General features: G+C 45.0%; 1 protein-coding gene across 1 annotated transcript; it reads left to right on the forward strand.

Moving 5' to 3' along the window:
* LOC106605844 (ras-interacting protein 1) lies at positions 1–10,967 on the forward strand. Its single transcript, XM_014201820.3, has 16 exons — positions 1–332; positions 1,311–1,441; positions 2,610–3,055; positions 3,459–3,719; positions 3,840–4,084; positions 4,192–4,365; positions 4,763–4,967; positions 5,309–5,607; positions 5,834–5,995; positions 6,420–6,460; positions 7,376–7,530; positions 7,856–7,968; positions 8,081–8,375; positions 8,698–8,861; positions 9,318–9,459; positions 10,133–10,967. The coding sequence occupies exons 2-16, from the start codon at positions 1,311–1,313 to the stop codon at positions 10,309–10,311; spliced, it is 3,012 nt and encodes a 1,003-aa protein (XP_014057295.2). The 5' UTR covers positions 1–332; the 3' UTR covers positions 10,312–10,967.
* The last annotated feature ends 9,022 nt before the right edge of the window (positions 10,968–19,989 follow it).

The raw sequence follows: 19,989 nt of genomic DNA on the forward strand, positions 1-19,989 counted from the left end.
AACAATGGGCCTGTTTCTCTATCTATAGACCCACAGAGGCAGAGAAAGAGAGAGAAGGAGCCCGTACCACCATTACTTAGAAGACAGACAGAAAACACAAAGAAAACGAGAGAAAGTGGAGAAAAATATGTTCTGATTTAAAAAGAGAATATATTGATGAAGAGAACGTGTTCGAGAGAGAGATACCTGTGGCGCAGATAGACATTTTGAAAATGGAGTTTTTGTCTTGGGGAAAAAGGAAAATACATAGTTGTTTTTAACCATTTTCTTTTTTTTCTGTTGAGAAGGACTAATAAAACACTTATACAAAGAGAGAACTGCAGTCATTCTCGGTAAGTACTTTCAAGTACGCTTTTATTGTAGAGGGCATATTGTGTTGCATTGGTTCGTCACTTTTCCACTCTATTTTTTTTTTTTACATTTGAGCTGTCATCCATGATAAGCTGTTAGAGGTCACAATATTGATCATTTTCCACAGTAAAATGTTGCTGATAAGTTTTTGCTGTTTCTTTTGCAACATTGCATTATAGAAGATTGAATAAAAAAAATAACAATGAAAATAGATTATTTGGGTTCAAATTTGAACCGTTCTGCATTCATTTTTTATGTTGACACATCAAATTTTTTGAAGAATAGAAGCTGTCCCTAAGCACAGTTTTCCCTCCCCAAACTCTACATTCCACCATTACGAGTAATTTCATTCAACTCCTAGTTGTAGACTGAGGCGACAGACATGTAGTGACCTTAAGAGTGGGGATTTCCCTTTCAACACGACAGCTGGATCTGAGGCCTGTACAACACACTTCCTGTTTGGATAAGGAGGAATGACACACATTCAGTTTAGAGTACCTTTGTGACAAGATGTAATTTACAGTGCTGTAACGTAAGAATTTGAGATGATTTGAGCCAAGTGTAACCTATCTACCATTTTCAAAAGAAATATATATTTTTTTACCAATGGGGGGCAACAATCACTTCCACAGCCAATTTCCTTTGGTGTGTAACAATGAACAATTCCACAAGGATCCGGAGGATCTCAAACTATTCATGATGATGACCTTAAACTATTCATGATGATGATGTCATTATTTGATAAATTTAGGATTACATACCCCCAGTTGGGTTGTTTGGAGGAAAAGGTCAGTCTTCCTCCCCCTGATGATTTCCTTGTTTCAGGCCCACATGAATAGAATGTTAAACAGTATAGTCCACACACATATTAATTAATTAACTCAAAGATTATGAACATTTGATCTGTGTTCTTTGAGTTCTCACATTACACAATACCTTTCTCTCTCTTTGGTTCTCAGATGGATCAGATGGAGGGGACTGACAGTCCTCGCTTCAGGAAGCTCCATTTCCCTGTGGGTCTGTGGATCAACTCTCCCAGGAAACACTTTGCCAAGCTGGGGGGCCGCTGGCCCAGCGCCATCTCTGTCAAGTCAGTCTCTCTGCTACCTATGTACAGTACCTCAATGTCACTTAGTCCAATGTTGATTCTCAACGACTTTGTTCTAGTCCAGCAGTAACACATCTGACTCAACTAATCAACTTATCACACATCAACCCAGGTCTCTTAACTTGGTTGGTCTTTCAGTCTGTTTGTCTGTCACACATCAACCCAGGTGTCTTAACTCGGTTGGTCTTTCAGTCTGTTTGTCTGTCACACATCAACCCAGGTCTCTTAACTCGGTCGGTCTTTCTGTCTGTCTGTCTGTCTGTCTGTCTGTCTGTCTGTCTGTCTGTCTGTCTGTCTGTCTGTCTGTCTGTCTGTCTGTCTGTCTGTCTGTCTGTCTGTCTGTCTGTCTGTCTGTCTGTCTGTCTGTCTGTCTGTCTGTCTGTCTGTCTGTCTGTCTGTCACACATCAACCCAGGTCTCTTAACTCGGTTGGTCTTTCAGTCTGTTTGTCTGTCACACATCAACCCAGGTCTCTTAACTCGGTTGGTCTTTCTGTCTGTCTGTCTGTCACACATCAACCCAGGTCTCTTAACTCGGTTGGTCTTTCAGTCTGTTTGTCTGTCACACATCAACCCAGGTCTCTTAACTCGGTTGGTCTTTCAGTCTGTTTGTCTGTCACACATCAACCCAGGTCTCTTAACTCGGTTGGTCTTTCAGTCTGTTTGTCTGTCACACATCAACCCAGGTCTCTTAACTTGGTTGGTCTTTTGGTCTGTTTGTCTGTCACACATCAACCCAGGTCTCTTAACTTGGTTGGTCTTTTGGTCTGTTTGTCTGTCACACATCAACCCAGGTCTCTTAACTTGGTTGGTCTTTCTGTCTGTCTGTCTGCCGCCTCGCTGTTTTTTCAGTTTGTTCTGTATTCAGTTTGTTTATCCTTCAGTCCTCCTCACTATATCTCCAGCCACAGTCAAGTTAAGCGTCTGACATGTTTTTGCATACAATAAATGAAACAAGACAACAGCTCGTTATGGACTGATTTGATTGTATGGTCATGTGTCACATGTCATGCAGTGTTCCTTGAATCCCGTGACCGTTTTCTAGCAGTTAATATTGTCTATGTTCAGCTCTATCAGCCATAACTCCCAGCTGACATCCCCTACTCCCCCTCTCTCTCTTTCCTTCCCCCTCCTCTCCTTCTCTCTCACTAGGTCCACCACCAGCTCTGATGCAGCGTCCCTCCACGAGGCCCCCTCTGCCCCTTCCTCTTCCCTCTCCATCTCCACCCCCTCCCTCGCTCCCCCATCCCCCTCTCCCTCTCCGGCCTTCCTCCGGCCCCGTCCCGCCGGGCCCCAGTCCCGCACCAAGCGTCTTTCCCACCTCTTCCTGAGGGGGCGCTCCAACAGTGACCGAGACAAGGCCATAGGGGAGAAGGAGAGGGAGGTGTGGGCCCACTCTGCTGCCCCTTCCTCCCACCACTACCTGCCCCCTGCCTCCTCCACAGCCCCAGGCCTCATCAAGATCTATGGGGATGCTCTGTCTAGTGGGGCTAACTACCGCTCTTTGCTGGCCACCGCCCACTCTACAGCCAAACAGCTGATCGCCCAGGTCATCACCCGCTATACGGAGAGAGAGAGGGAGGAGACGGACGATGCAGGTAAGAGGCAGAAAGAGAGAGAGAGTACAGACCGAGTACAGTACAGGGATTCATGTAAGAGAGGGGTGAAAGTACAGATAAACATGGGATTAGATTATTGTATGATTACCACACAATAACTATTATAGCCAAAAGCTTTGGGACTTTCAGTATGTAGACTATTCCTGCCATAGCAGAAGGACGGGAAATGACAGTAACTGTAGAGAACGGGACAGTGGCTTACTGGTTTTCATATTCCTTATTGACACATATCATTGCACCATGAAGTCAGGCACATAGCCAGAATTGTTCCAGTAAATAAACCACAGCTGTGAACACTTCAACTGAGCAATAATGTCCAGTTTATGCAAGTCATATTCATTGGAAAAATAATTAGCCTGGTCGCCCTGCCTCCCTCTCCTAGCCCTGCAGAAACACAGCCCGGAAGACTTCCTGTTGTGTGATGTCATTGGAAAGCCCATCCAGCAACCAGATGGAGCCGTCCAATGGGAGACAGAGTGTCGTAGGGGTGTGGCCGAATGGGAATGCCCGCTGCTATTGGTGGACATGTGGCGGCCCAAGGATGGGTTTGAACGCCGCTTTGAGATCCAGAGACGGGACGACTACGAAAGAGAGGAGAGGGAGAAAGAGAAGGAGCGAGAGAGGGAAGGAGAGAACCACACAGGTAAAAGGACAATATAGTGTCTCTAGATGACCAGCTCTTACATCTGAGGTTTCCTACAGTCATCCAGTGAAAGTGTCGTTTCTTTGTTTTTAATGATATGTCTGGTTGTCGTGGTAACAGGTGTACGTTGGAGGCGAAGCCGCGTACAGTCGGGGGGCGGGGCTGAGGAGGGTGAGCGAGGTCATCGAGGACGGAACTCGGAACTCAGGAGGAGCATCAGCGACATGAACCTCAGCCTGAGGCGTCGCCAAGGAAACCACGTCGGCAATGACCCTAGTCGCTCCGGAAACCACCCTAACAACAGTGCAGGACTCCAGGACAGGAAGAACATTGTGAGCATGATAGCTCCATTGGAGCACGGAGAGGTGAGGATGTGTTTCAACACATATTGCAACATGATAGCAACAGGGCAACCCCACCTAATCTCAGCAGTGCAGCAGTCTGACCATAAAGACTCCTCCCTCTGTCTTAGATGATGAGGTCAAAGGTCAGAGATGAGGTGGAGCGGAGGAACAAAGCAGACAAGGCAGTAGAGGAGGAGAAAGACTACTCAGCCTGCGACCTGGAAGTGATGTCACAGAGCCTGATCCTCCCGCCCACGGACCGACCCTACTTCCTGTTGCTGCAGGGCTACGACCAGAGCAAGGTTAGACCTGCGCCTCCCAGATGATCACACACACACACCCTGAACATGACATCATACCTGCATTCCCCTAATCGCCACATACCATCACTGTTTCCAACCCTTCCCCAGCCTCTCCCATTCAACCCTGAGCACAAAACAGACTCACAGCAACACAATACCTTTGGAAACACACAAAACCCCACTGTGTACATCACTCCATCTCTCACACTGACCTCACACAAGTCTTCATTGTAGCAAACTGTGACACACTTCATACCTTATCTCCTGACCTCCGCACAACTTAAGATCTCCAAGATGTCCCATTATCATAACCATGGCCTTTGGATGATAACAGACTCCCTTCTCTCTTTCTTTCTTATTTCCTTCTTCTGTTCTCCTCTGTGTGTGTTTTCTACAGGACTTTGTTTTGTACATCATGGCAGGGCACACACACGTGTTTGGGCGGAAGCCAACGATGAGGGAGAGAGAGAAGGACAGAGAAAGGGAGCGGAAGGGGAAGAGGCCTCTGAAGGTGGAAACGTTCCTCTCTGCTCCAGACATGCTGGCCAGGCACCTGTTGGTCAGGAGAGATTCAGCCGTACCCGACGCTCCCTCTGGGCAAGGTAGGTCTGGTCCACAAACAACCCTAGTCCTAAATCCTGGCCATACTCCTGTGATGTTTGCAGACCTGAACAAACAGAAAAGTGCCTGCAAAATAGGGAGTCTTTTCCATATATGCTTACATCTATCCAAAGAAGTAACAATTCCTTACTACACGTTGACACCTGATTTTACAGTATTTCCTGTCCACAATCAACCTCCAGAGATCCTACCACTAGACACTTCTTGATACCCCCTTATATATGGTTAGAAAACTATGTCATACCTTTTTATAAGCAGTTTATGAGCAGAACTTCAATTATAGTGTTACTAGTTAATCAACCTATTTTCTCTCTCCCCCCAGCTCTGATGCGTCCCTTCAGAGGAGGAGCTGTCACACACAACGGAGAAGCTCTCTACCGGGAGGCGGTGCTTAAACCTGGGGACGTGATTGGTATAGGAAGTCACTTCCTCTTCCTGTATCGTGACCCCCGCGTGACCCCGGCCCCTCCGCTGGCTTTGGCGCTGCCCTGGCAAGCTGACGTTCCCTCCACTTGCTGCCTCTCGGGATTGGTGGACAGACAGGAAGCGTTAAGGCAGTACCTGGGGTCCACTGAGGCTCTGCTGCGGTTCCAGCCTCGCCACGCTGACGCTCTGCTACAGGTGACAGAAGAAAGACCCCTGTGTCTGTTAGTTACACCACTGTGTCTGCTACCTGTCTGCTACAGATTAGAGTAGAGAACTGTGTTATATAAGTGGGGGGGAGGTACCTGAAACTTAAAGTATCTATTGTTACCACATATATTACTTTCTTGGTTGATAACGGGTACATATGAGCTGAAACAGGACTATAAATGAAAGCCACTGTTTCTCACTTTTTCTCCATCAGGAGATAATCTCTAAGAACTCCTCTCCAGACTCAGAGGGCGGACCTTTAGCCCCAGCCTTTCTCCTGTCAATCATGATTGACCACGCCTCCAAACACCTGGATCCCGCCCTCACGCCTCAGTTGCTGCTGAAAGCAGCCAATCAGATCAAAGGGATTGTTTGGGTGAGTTCATTTGAAAGACTGTCTAGGATCATCTCAGTTGTAATAACGCTAACTAGCTGTAGCTCAGTCAAGACTGACAGAGAAAGATACACACCAGATAAAATAGGATTGTAAAAGCTTATAAAGCCAGCCCCAGACTGACACGTCTTTCTCTGAAACCCTGTAGGCTGTGAACAGGGATTCATTTAGACAGACAGACAGACAGACAGACAGACAGACAGACAGACAGACAGACAGACAGACAGATGCCTGTCACTGTAGATGAACAGAACAGGGGATGAGCTGATGTCACTTCCTTCTGGAAACTGTGTTGTAATTGTCCTGGTGGCCTGTCCAGACTTTGTAACCCAACTCTCCCCCCCCACCCCCCCCACTAAGCCAAGACGTGTCTCTCCTCTCATGTCCTCTCCAACTCTTTTTACAGGATAACATTAAGGAATTTGGGGATAAGCATCCCACGCAAAAGTAAGATCATTTCTGCTCAACGTCATATTTCAGCTGTTTCCTGTGTTTGGAACTTCCCTTAGGGCTGTATTAGGGGGAATCAAGAGCACTGATTGTCCAGCTTGTGTGTCTGTAAATTATGTGATGAACATGCAGATACTATTTAGCATTATGCAAGGATTCATGATTAAAATATGTGACGTTTACACAAAGTATAAACTGTATATGATACTGATAAACTAATACTGTACACAAATATCTATTAATATTAATGTTCATTTAGCAGATGTTATCCCAAGCAAATAGCAGTTAACAGATGTAATGAGATGTAGTGGGACCCTGGGTCACACTTTATTTGGATAGTCTGGATTGTCCATCTGTAGATGCTCTACATATGATCATGTTATCAACAAACTATCTGTTGATAAGTAACTGCATGCTAAGGTTACGGTTAGGGTTAAGTTTAGAATAAGGGCTAGGATAAGGGTTAAGTTGAGGGTTAGGATCTGGGTTAAGGGTTAGGGTTAGTAGGAAGTTAGTTGAAATGTTACTGATAGTCTGTAGAGCATCTGCAGATGGACTATCCAAATGTAATTTTTTATTTATTTTAATTTTACCTTTATTTAACTAGGCAAGCCAGTTAAGAACAAATTCTTATTTTCAATGACAGCCTAGGAACAGGAACTGCCTTGTTCAGGGGCAGAACAACAGATTTTTACCTTGTCAGCTTGGGGATTCGATCTTGCAACCTTGTGGTTACTAGTCCAATGCTCTAACTGCTAGGCTAACTGCCGCCCCAAATAAAGTGTTACTGAACCCCGTCACTGCATGCTCATTAAAATAGATCAAGGACTTGCTGTAACTCCTTGAGATAGATGAATAGATAGTGACAACAACTTCTATAACACTGTGTGTGTTCTGTTCTGTTCTGTCCAGTTCCACAGAGCAGGAGGTTGAACTGAGTGCGCCCAGTGCTCAGAAGCTGTCCTCTGACCTTCGACCTCTGATGTTCTGGATGTCCAATGCCACAGAGCTCCTCAACTTCTTCCAGGTCAAAGTTGAGGCCATGGAGAGAGACTGGGAGTTTGAGGGTGAGACACCCGTGTCATAAGAGTCCGTTTCCTCTTGATCAATGCAGATCACCATCGATCATCTGCCAAAAAGCTTCTTTCTCCAATAAAAGCATTTTGTCATATTAACCTTGTCTCTTGTTTTGACGTCACATGGCCGTTGTGTCTTTGTGTCTCCCTGTCTTCCTCTTCCTGTGTGACATTCATGCTATCATCATTTTGCCCCACAGTAGTCAAAACAAGTTAGTTTCGTCATTGAGAAAGTGAAATATATTTTCGATTGTTCTGCAATAACAGTAGTTAAATGACAGTAGTTAGAAGTTAATGCATATATATTTACCCTCAGCTCCTGGTGACCCGGTGTTGTCAGCTGACCTGGACACCTGCTCCGAGGCCCTGGCGCAGCTTGATGACGTGATAATGCACACCTTCCAGCAGTGCGTGTACCACCTCACAAAGGTGAGGGAGGTTGAGTTGCCTCACACTCAAGACACAATCAAGTTACTGTACATAATTATATCCCGATCTATACATGAATTAATCTCTCTCTCTGTCACTCTGTCTCTGTCAGACGCTGTACTCCCTCCTCCCAGCTCTCCTGGACAACAACCCTTTCTCCAGCCTGGAGAAAGAGAAGGAGAGAGATGAGGCGAGGGAGATGGAGGGGGGTGAGGGTGGTGGAGGGGAGGGAGAGGGGGATGACGTGTCCTCCCTCCCCCCTACGGTGGCTGGGCTGGTGGAGGTGTACCGCTGCTCCCTGATGCTGTCCCGGGAGGCCTGCCTCTCCCCCCCACTCACCTCCCAAACCTTCGGCTACCTCTTCTTCTTCACCAACACCTCCCTGCTCAACACACTGCTGGAGAGAGGTGAGAGGGCAGGGGTCATACTGGGTTCCAAGGTCAGGGGTTGGTCTGAGGAAGCTGCAGTCATGAGCTAAGTGGGTTCTACATTACACATGCAGAAATTGCTTTCCGCTACACAAGCCATTGTTTGTGCACGAACCATTTAGTGTAGAGGTCATAAGGGGATGCGCGCTACCAAGCACAGCGAGACAGAGAATCTGGGTGCGGCTCTGAAATAACTTGAACTTTCCAACCCTGGTTCAGATGTGCACTAACACACACACACACACACACTCCCTCTCTTTCTGTCTCTTCTTCCTCTTCTCTCGCTCTGTCCCTCACTCAGATGGTCTGTTCTCCTGGTCTAGAGCGGTCCAGATCCGTACAAACCTGGACCTGGTTCTGGACTGGCTGCAGGGCGCAGGACTTGGAGATATCGCCTCCGAGTTCCTGAAGAAGCTGTCCGTCACAGTCAATTTCCTGTGCGTCCCTAAGACCCGCCTCATCCAGGTAAAAATAATGCTGGTTTAGCCAGTTAACAATCAGTCGATTTAGCAAGATAATGACCCAAAACAAAACATTCTGGATAAAGAATCATGTTATGGTCTCGTTGTTTTTGTTGTTGTGTTGTTCTTCCTCTAAACCTATTTGACTTATCACACATCCACCCCTAGCCCCTACCTCTAGACACTTCCTGATGCCTTCTCCTAAAGCTGATTGGATCAGATAGGTATAAACTGTATGATAACTGCTCTAGGAAGCTAGAAAAACAATATTTTCCATTAATTTGTTCACACCCATTTAGTTATTTTCAGATATAAGGGGTAATCTAGCGGTGACAACGGGCTAGGGGTAGATTTCAGATTTGGCATCCCATCTCAGTTGTAGACGTTGCTGATATCGTCCACTTTTCCTCCTTCTTTGTTTTGTTGCTCATTGGTTGTTCTCTTATGTCTCCCCCGCCAGTCATCCTGGGCCAGCCTACAGGAGGACCACGCCTTGCTAAGCCCCACCCAGCTGCACCATCTGCTGACCCATTACAAGCTGGGACCGGCCAGAGCCCCACCGGCCTCCTGGGCCCCTCCCCCTGGGACGGAGCTCAGTGGAGGTGAGACACGAGAGGGGAGGGGTTGGGAGTCCTGGAGGGTCATTATGTAGGAGCAATGCTGCATTCATAGCCAAGTGGGAAGGTAGTATTTACCATATACGACAGGGAAAATATCCGTGTGAACTGTCCTCCAACTAGTAATTACTAGGGGGAAACTCGTCTATCATCCCTAAGCTCTGACTTCTCCTACATGCGGACCTCTGACATCACCTACTAAGGAATAGACTTCGATAACAGCATTTTCAGTAGATAAATGTAACAACAAAACATAAATTATAAATAGCAATCTATTAATATGGTTTTTGAACACTATAATTTGTTTACAAGCATGATAGCTCTACTTTTAGATTATGGTTGATGAAGCTTTTTGGACATGAGCAAATCGGCGTTTCTAAATGAGTTTAAAGCATGTGAATGCATCTAACTGGTATTTACGACTTCACAACTTCCAACTTGGTTATGAACAGAACATTAGATACAACTGCAAACTTGAGATAAGTAGACTATTCCCGTAAATTATGCATTTATGTCAATTAGAAAATATTTGTGATCTCAAGTCAGGATTCAGCCCTTAGACATTCTGAACATTGTAAGTACACATGTATAGAAGGGGTATGATTTCTTCCTAAGAATCTCAGACCACTACATTTCTATTCATGCTTTTCTGTCCAAGACATCTTCGAAAGTTTCCTGGACCACCCCCCTCTCATCCTGCCAAATGAGACGCCTCAGCTGGACCTCTCCCAGCCAATCCCCAGCCCCGAGCTACAAAAGGAAGTGACACGCTTGCGCAACTTCCTGTGGGGACTCGACCAGGATGAGCTGCCAGCCAATCAGAGGACCAGGCTGTGAGCGCTGGACAGTTGAGCTCCGGGTAGAAGCTACACTTAGGCACAGTTCTAGGATCAGTTCACCATCCGCCTCAACCATGAAGGGAGAAAGACACAAAACTGATCCATGATCAGCATCTAGGGGCAACCTCATCCATCTCGGGCAACTTTGAAATTAACCCTATATTGAACCCTCTGTCGTAAGACAGATGCAATGGATAGGAATGGCAACTGGTGTGAGGAATGGCAACTGGTGTGAGGAATGGCAACTGGTGTGAGGAATGGCAACTGTCAAAAGAAAGTCATAACACAATGTAATAGTTATCTAACTGTAAGACAATACAACTGTTCTTTTACTGTTCTCTAAACACTCTTTATTTTGTAACTCATTGCCTGAATGCAGTGGTTGCCTGAAAAAGAAAAGTCCTGCAAAGTGAAGCATAAATTATGGTATGACAATGTTATTATGTAAAAGATATCCCTGTAGGTCAGCTTTATACTGGATGGATGGATACTCACATATATTCTCATATAAAGAATATAGTAAATGTGTATTGTCACAGAACATTAGATTGTATACCAAAGTAAACACTAACACTATGAAGGAAACTGTTTTACCATGTGTATTTTATTTCTAACCGTCTGTCCTCATATTATAAATAAAATGTTGGTACCCTATGATCTGTCCATAGTGTGTTTCCTTTGTTATGGCTGTTTTGTCCTTGTTTGTTTTTTTTACTTTGATTGTACCACACTACTCAACAGCTAGACATTGTCTGGAAAGGTGAATGTCCCGGCTCATTTTGTACCCGGGGTGCCAGAATTAAAGGACCACAAGGTGGCGACGCAGCACTCAGCCAACCCCTGGAATGATGACTCAACAGTTACTAGACAAGGGAATTAGCGGGGGTCCCTGTCAATCAACCCGATTTCCGAAATATCATATTTCCTGTGTGATTAATAGGTTATTCCAACATAGACATAACATACGCACGATGGTGCTTCCATGGCTTAGGAAGCAGATGACGACCACACTCGATGATGCCTGGCTGTGCCAAGGTGAACTGTCTGAGGGGTCAGAGAGAATGACTCCAATGCAGTGGGTAAGATTTTTAATTTCCTTTCTGTGCGGTGATGACACACGCTAAACAGTCTAATCAGTTTGTTCCTTTATTTCATTAATGCGCCATATCCGATAGTTGGTCTCATAAAATGGCCAGTAGCTCGTTTAAGTGAAATTAGTGCGCGGTTTTCGTGGACGGGCAGCAGACGGGTGATGTCAGACCGTGTGGTGTGAGTAACATCTGTTTGTGTGACGGCCTGCGAGCGTCTCATAAACCATGTTACTGTAAGTAACCTAACTATTTGTTGTCACTCAGTAGACTCATGCCGAATTTCTAAATAAACAAAGTAGCCTACTTCCCCATAATAGCCTAGTGAGAGTGGAAAAACTAGTCTGTCAATTTATCTTTGTTCTTCAGTTTTGGAGCATCCTCAAATTCCCACGACTTCATGAAGTGGTATTTATCTAAAATCTCAAGAAGTTGTGCGTGTTTTTTCCTCTAATGCTTTGGCTGGTAGCCAAACTTCTTCCTTTCATCCGGTCAACAACTTTGGTTCAACGCTTTTATGGTAAAAAGCCCGAAAACAGTCCCGAAAGAGAAAGGACTTACAGTTGAAGTCGGAAGTTTACATACACTTAGGTTGGAGTCATTAAAACTCGTTTTTCAACCACTCCACAAAATTCTTGTTAACAAACTGTAGTTTTGGCAAGTCGGATAAGACATCTACTTTGTGCATGACACAAGTCATCTTTCCAACAATTGTTTACAAACAGATTATTTCACTTATAATTAACTGTATTCCACAATTCCAGTGGTTCAAAAGTTTACATACACCAAGTTGACTGTGACTTTAAACAGCTTGGAAAATTCCAGAAAATGATGTCATGGCTTTAGAAGCTTCTGATAGGCTAATTGACATTATTTTAGTCAATTGGAGGTGTACCCGTGGATGTATTTCAAGGCCTACCTTCAAACTCAGTGCCTCTTTGCTTGACATCATGGGAAAATGAAAAGAAATCAGCCAAGACCTCAGAAAAAAAATTGCAGACCTCCACAAGTCTGGTTCATCCTTGGGAGCAATTTCCAAACGCCTGAAGGTACCACGTTCCTCTGTACAAACAATAGTACGCAAGAATAAACACCATGGGACCACGCAGCCATCATACCGCTCAGGAAGGAGACGCGTTCTGTCTCCTAGAGATGAACGTACTTTGGTGTGAAAAGTGCAAATCAATCCCAGAACAACAGCAAAGGACCTTTGAGGAAACAGGTACAAAAGTATCTATATCCACAGTAAAACGAGTCCTATATCGACATAACCTGAAAGGCCGCTCAGCAAGGAAGAAGCCACTGCTCCAAAACCGCCATAAAAAAGCCAGACTACGGTTTGCAACTGCACATGGGGACAAAGATCCTACTTTTTGGAGAAATGTCCTCTGGTCTGATGAAACAAAAATAGAACTGTTTGGCCATAATGACCATCATTATGTTTGGAGGAAAAAGGGGGAGGATTGCAAGCCATAGAACACCATCCCACCCGTGAAGCACGGGGGTGGCAGCATCATGTTGTGGGGGTGCTTTGCTGCAGGTGTCACGTCCTGACCAGTAAAAGGGGTTATTTGTCATTGTAGTTTGGTCAGAGCGTGGCAGGGGGTGTTTGTTTTGTGTGTTTCAGTGTTTTTGGGTTTAGGTTCTATGTTATCTATTTCTATGTTTATATCTAGTTTTCTATTTCTATGTTGGGGTTTTTGGCAATGACCTCCAATTAGAGGCAGCTGGTTGTCGTTGTCTCTAATTGGAGGCCATATTTAGTTGAGGTTTGTTTCACTTGTGTTTTGTGGGTGGTTATTTTCTGTATAGCCTGGGAGCCTTATGGAACTGTTTTTCATCGTTTGTTTATTTTGTTTAAGTGTTTTCTTTAAATAAATTAAGAAGATGAGCACTTTACCCGCTGCGCCTTGGTCCAATCCTTACGACGCCTATGACAGCAGGAGGGACTGGTGCACTATACAAAATAGATGGCATGATGAGGTAGGAAAATGATGTGGATATCTTGAAGCAACATCTCAAGACATCAGTCAGGAAGTTAAAGCTTGGTCGCAAATGGGTCTTCCAAATGGACCATGACCCCAAGCATACTTCCAAAGTTGTGGCAAAATGGCTTAAGGACAACAAAGTCAAGGTATTGGAGTGGCCATCACAAAGCCCTGACCTCAATCCTATAGAACATTTGTGGGCAGAACTGAAAAAGCGTGTGCAAGCAAGGAGGCCTACAAACCTGACTCAGTTACACCAGCTCTGTCAGGAGGAATGTGCCAAAATTCACCCAACTTATTGTGGGGAGCTTGTGGAAGGCTACCCGAAACGTTTGACCCAAGTTAAACTATTTAAAGGCAATGCTACCAAATACTAATGGAGTGTATGTAAACTTATGACCCACTGGGAATGTGAGTAAAGAAATCAAATCTGAAATAAATAATTCTCTCTACTATTATTCTGACATTTCACATTCTTAAAATAAAGTGGTGATCCTAACTGAACTAAGACAGGGAATTTTTACTAGGATTAAATGTCAGGAATGGTGAAAAACTGAGATGAAATGTATTTGGCTAAAATGTATGTAAACCTCCGACTTCAACTGTACATCATCGTCACCGTCTCCAATTCTAACTGGGGTCCTGTCTCTGTCTTACTCGGCTGTTATCAAAAAACATGCTTCGAGTCAGTTATAGATTGTGAATCATCTCTACGAGGCCCCTGTGGTTACATTTATCAATAAGTGACTTTGTAATCTCTCTCATTTGAAATTCAATGCAGTGTATGAATGAGAGTGAGTGAGAATGTGTGTCTGTGTGTGCAAATTTGTACTTTCCAGTAATTTAACCCAGATGTATGGAAAATAGATCTGGAGGGGAGAGTAACCGCACTGTGCTGATTGTGTAATATTGTGTCCAGTTTATATGCTCTACAGTTAACCTCTCTGATCCCTGTCTGAGTTTGAATGTGTGTCATGTCTAAGGTTTGGTCGTTAGTCTGTGTGTGACACACTCACACACATTCATATATGCACACCGACACACACACATACATCACACCAGTAGCTACACATTCAGCCGCATTGATATGTGCATACATTCTGTCATATGGATGTAAATCGACATACAGGGAGAACTATCTTCTCTTTCTCCTTTTCTCTCTCTCTTACTCTTTCTCTCTCATACTCTCTCCACACACACACACACACACACACACACACACACACACACACACACACACACACACACACACACACACACACACACACACACACACACACACACACACACACACACACACACACACACACACACACACACACACACACACACACACACACACCTCTGTCCCCAGGTGCAGAGTTCCACACCTGTTGGAGCGTTTCTCTGTAATTAGCTCAGGACAATTATCATTGGTGGGAGAAGGGGGGCAAGGGAAGGGGGGGGGGGGGGGGAGACAATGGACCAGTTATTCTTTCCCTATCATCTCCCTCCTTCCTTCTCTCTCTCTTCTGTTGAGTAATGAAAGATTCTTCCCCTCTTCAAAGGGACAGGGTTTCCTACATAACAGCTGAGTCAGAAGAGAACAGAATGGATAGAGAGAAAGAAAGAGAGCTAGAGAGAGGGAGATAGATAGGGAGATAGAGCGATAGAGAAAGGGAAGGGAGAGAAGACTAGGCAGGCTAATGTAGTAGTAGTGTTGGTACTAGGCCCAGAGGGCCACAGTGATTTTCCTTATTGTGAAACGCATCAGAGTCAGTCTCAAGAAGCAGAGAAAGTGTCTGTGTCAACCCTCTGTCATCACTTTTAAGTGACATATAGAGAATGGACTGTTTTGTATTTGGAGCCCAGGGAAATCCCAGTTGCTGTACATTTGGTGATAGAGGCTGAGGTGAATTGGGTAAGAGGGAGGATTGGTGTTCATGTACTTTCTCAGTAGCTTGGTACAGGAGTTATAGTTCTACCTCTTTTTTCTCAGTAGCTTGGTACAAGAGCTATAGTTCTACCTCTTCTATCTCAGTAGCTTGGTACAAGAGCTATAGTTCTACCTCTTCTTTCACAGTAGCTTGGTACAAAGAGCTATAGTTCTACCTCCTCTATCTCAGTAGCTTGGTATATGAGTTATAGTTTTACCTCTTCTTTCTCAGTAGCTTGGTACAGGAGTTATAGTTATACCTCTTCTTTCTTAGTAGCTTGGTACATGAGCTATAGTTCTACCTCTTCTTTCTCAGTAGCTTGGTACAGGAGGTATAGTTCTACCTCTTCTTTGTAGCTTGGTACATGAGCTATAGTTCTACATCTTCTTTCTCAGTAGCTTGGTACAGGAGCTATAGTTCTACCTCTTCTTTCTCAGTAGCTTGGTACAGGAGTTATAGTTCTACCTCTTCTTTCTCAGTAGCTTGGTACAGGATTTATAGTTCTACCTCTTCTATCTCTGTAGCTTGGTACAGGAGTTATAGTTCTACCTCGTCTTTCTCAGTAGCTTGGTACAGGATTTATAGTTCTACCTCTTCTTTCTCAGTAGCTGGGTACAGGAGTTATAGTTCTACCTCTTCTTTCTCAGTAACTTGGTACAGGAGCTATAGTTCTACCTCTTCTTTCTCAGTAGCTTGGTACAGGAGTTATAGTTCTACCTCTTCTTTCTCAGTAGCTTGGTACAGGAGTTATAGTTCTACCTCTTTTTTCTCAGTAGCTTGGTACAAGAGCTGTAGTTCTACCTCTTCTTTCTCAGTAGCTTGGTACAAGAGCTATAGTTCTATCTCTTCTATCTCAGTAGCTTGGTACAAGAGCTATAGTTCTACCTCTTCTTTCTTAGTAGCTTGGTACAAAGAGCTATAGTTCTACCTCTTCTATCTCAGTAGCTTGGTACATGAGTTATAGTTTTACCTCTTCTTTCTCAGTAGCTTGGTACAGGAGTTATAGTTCTACCTTGTCTTTCTTAGTAGCTTGGTACATGAGCTATAGTTCTACCTCTTCTTTCTCAGTAGCTTGGTACAGGAGTTATAGTTCTACCTCGTCTTTCTTAGTAGCTTGGTACATGAGCTATAGTTCTACCTCTTCTTTCTCAGTAGCTTGGTACAGGAGGTATAGTTCTACATCTTCTTTCTTAGTAGCTTGGTACATGAGCTATAGTTCTACCTCTTCTTTCTCAGTAGCTTGGTACAGGAGTTATAGTTCTACCTCTTTTTTCTCAGTAGCTTGGTACATGAGCTATAGTTCTACCTCTTCTTTCTCAGTAGCTTGGTACAGGAGCTATACTTCTACCTCTTCTTTCTCAGTAGCTTGGTACATGAGTTATAGTTCTAGCTCTTCTTTCTCAGTAGCTTGGTACAAAGAGCTATAGTTCTACCTCTTCTATCTCAGTAGCTTGGTACATGAGTTATAGTTTTACCTCTTCTTTCTCAGTAGCTTGGTACAGGAGTTATAGTTCTACCTCGTCTTTCGTAGTAGCTTGGTACATGAGCTATAGTTCTACCTCTTCTTTCTCAGTAGCTTGGTACAGGAGGTATAGTTCTACCTCTTCTTTCTTAGTAGCTTGGTACATGAGCTATAGTTCTACCTCTTCTTTCTCAGTAGCTTGGTACAGGAGGTATAGTTCTACCTCTTCTTTCTTAGTAGCTTGGTACATGAGCTATAGTTCTACCTCTTCATTCTCAGTAGCTTGGTACAGGAGTTATAGTTCTACCTCTTCTTTCTCAGTAGCTTGGTACAGGAGCTATGTAGTTCGACTACTTCTTTTTCTCTCTACTTATTGTTTGCGCCACATACAAACTTAACGACTCTGCTCAGGGATTTCTGGCGCTTCGTTTGACAGGCGTTATGTAAACCAGCTGACGCGGTTTAGATAGGTGGGTGTGTGAGTTTTAATAGGCCAGGCTTGTTAAAGTGCTGGAGGAGTGGGCGGTGTTGCTGCTGTGCCAGTCCTGAACTTTACTTTTCAAACTCCATTCAAGTGAATTAACCCCCGGGAAGCTTTGACAATCAAGACAACTGAGGGGGAGCCAGGGGCATGGGGGAAGGGGATACCTAGTCAGTTGCACAACTGAATGCATTCAACCAAAATGTGTCTTCCACATTTGGTCCAACCTCTCTGATCGACGTCCATGTCATCAGCGCCTGGGGAGAAGTTGTTGTTGGGGGTTAACTGCCTTGCTCAAGGGCAGAACGGCAGATTTTGTCTCCTTGCTAGCTCGGGGATTTGAACAAGCGACCTATCGGTTACTGGTCGAACGATCTTAACCTCTAGGCTACCTGAGAGTGTGTGTGTGGGGCTTTATGTGGCCGTGAAGGCCTTCTCTGGGCCTCTCCAGCCAGGGGTTCAGTCAGGGGTGCAGGGATAGCCCCCGGGGTTGACCTGAACAACACCCTCTCCTCTTGGAATGAGATGCTATCGCGGTGCGGTCGACTCACCCGCTCTCTACCCCTCACCTCCAATGTGCCGAATCAGTGGAAGAGAAACTCAACGAATATCCCTGACACCACACACTCACACACGCGCGCGCGACACACACACACACACACACACACACACACACACACACACACACACACACACACACACACACACACACACACACACACACACACACACACACACACACACACACACACACACACACACACACACACACACACACACACACACACACACACACACACACACACACACACACACACACACACACACTAATATGGAAAAAAGCCTGTTTGGAGCGAATATGAGGGCAAATATTATTCTTCCTGAGCGTTACCACGGTGAGCACCTCTGACCTGGCAGTGAAAGTGCTGAAACAAAAAGCCCAAAGACTTTTTCTGCTCCTTCAAACGAGTGCTACATAAAATAAACACGGCCATCAGATCACCAGTCTGTGAACATGGGGCAGCGTTACCCCGCGCCGCCCGCCTGCCCGCCCAGCCTACTGCTCTATGGGAGTTAAGTGTGGGGTCCGCTCAGTCAACACCATGACGCAAAATGGAACAAGCCTCCGACAGAAGCCCCGGGGCTGACGGAATAAGGCCCCTGCCCACAGCCCCCCAAGCCCCTGAGAAAGGGAGAAAAAGAGAGGAAAGGGTAGAGGGGGAAGACGAGAGGAGGGGTGCCGACATTTTAGGAAAAGACCACCAGGCCACCAGGCCCCAGTCTGCAGCACTGACCCCCTCCCAAATACACACACAACCTTCCAGAGAGCCAACGGCAGGGCTGACAGAGAGAGAGAGAGCACGAGAGAGAGAGAGAGAGAGAGCGGGAGAGAGAGAGAGAGAGAGAGCGGGAGAGAGCAGGAGAGAGAGAGAGAGCAGGAGAAAGAGAGAGTGGGAGAGAGAAAGAGAGAGAGCAGGAGAAAGAGAGAGAGAGCAGGAGAAAGAGAAAGCGAGAGCAGGAGAAAGAGAGAGAGCAGGAGAGATAGAGAGAGATCAGGAGAAATAGATCAGGAGAAAGAGAGAGAGAGCAGGAGAGATAGAGAGAGAAAGAGAGAGCAGGAGAGATAGAGAGAGAACAGGGCAGCAGGGTGGTTGGTGGCTGGAGCCGCCTGGGAGACTGTGGAGCTTAGCTGGCTAGCCAGGCTAACAGTGGGCAGCCTCAGCCTGTAGGAGCTGACCTCACAGGGGTTCTTTATAAGCTGTGTGTGTGTGTGTGTGTGTGTGTGTGTGTGTGTGTGTGTGTGTGTGTGTGTGTGTGTGTGTGTGTGTGTGTGTGTGAGTGTGTGTGTGTGTGTGTGTGTGTGGAGGAGCTGACGTAACCTGCTGCGTACAGGAGAAAACACATTTGTCCCCTGGGGAGACCTGGGCTTCTCTTCTGCCCCAACCATAACCTCAGAGAGATTCCAAACACACTCACACATATAATTCCACACACAGAGATTTATACACAAACTAAACCTCCTAGTCCATCTCTAACCTCATACACAGATTCCACTCTCCAAGTACCTCATAGAGGGATTCTGATTCCACACCCTCCGTCCTGTTCTAATCCAATAAACTCTCTCATAATACATGGCTTCTGCTTACTGATACAGTATTAGAGGAATCATTCATTGTTGCACCAGATACAACACAGGGGATTGTATATGGCAGTAGGGCAGGCTGCTTTACTGCCACATGACATGATGAACTCAGTGAAATCTGGGCTAAGGCTAAATGTGAGTTTTACTAACACACATACGCATATTGCAAACACACACACACACACAGCGACACACCCAACGTCAGTTACATACAATAAGGCAGCAGATCACCTTCTATTGCTTCTAGGGTAAATAGTGTATGAAACTCCTCCCAACACCATTTCTCATCCCTACCATCATATATAGACTACTGTACAGTACATACCATATATAGACTATTGCTTAGTACATACCATATATAGACTACTGTACAGTACATACCATATATAGACTACTGTACGGTATATATCATATATAGACTACTGTACAGTACATATGATATATAGACTACTGTACAGTACATACCATATATAGACTACTGTACGGTACATATCATATATAGACTACTGTACGGTACATATCATATATAGACTACTGTACAGTACATACCATATATAGACTACTGTACAGTACATACCATATATAGACTACTGTACAG

Source organism: Salmo salar, chromosome 05, assembly GCF_965601325.2.
Source record: "Salmo salar chromosome 05, fSalSal1, whole genome shotgun sequence".
In the NCBI taxonomy this organism is placed as follows: Eukaryota; Metazoa; Chordata; class Actinopteri; order Salmoniformes; family Salmonidae; genus Salmo; species Salmo salar.

Coding starts and splice junctions, on each gene's coding strand:
- LOC106605844 (XM_014201820.3), top strand. CDS start 1,311: ATGGATCAGATGGAGGGGACTGACAGTCCTCGCTTCAGGAAGCTCCAT. Junction 4,968..5,308: donor CGACGCTCCCTCTGGGCAAG/GTAGGTCTGGTC, acceptor CTCTCCCCCCAG/CTCTGATGCGTCCCTTCAGA. Junction 8,862..9,317: donor CTAAGACCCGCCTCATCCAG/GTAAAAATAATG, acceptor CTCCCCCGCCAG/TCATCCTGGGCCAGCCTACA.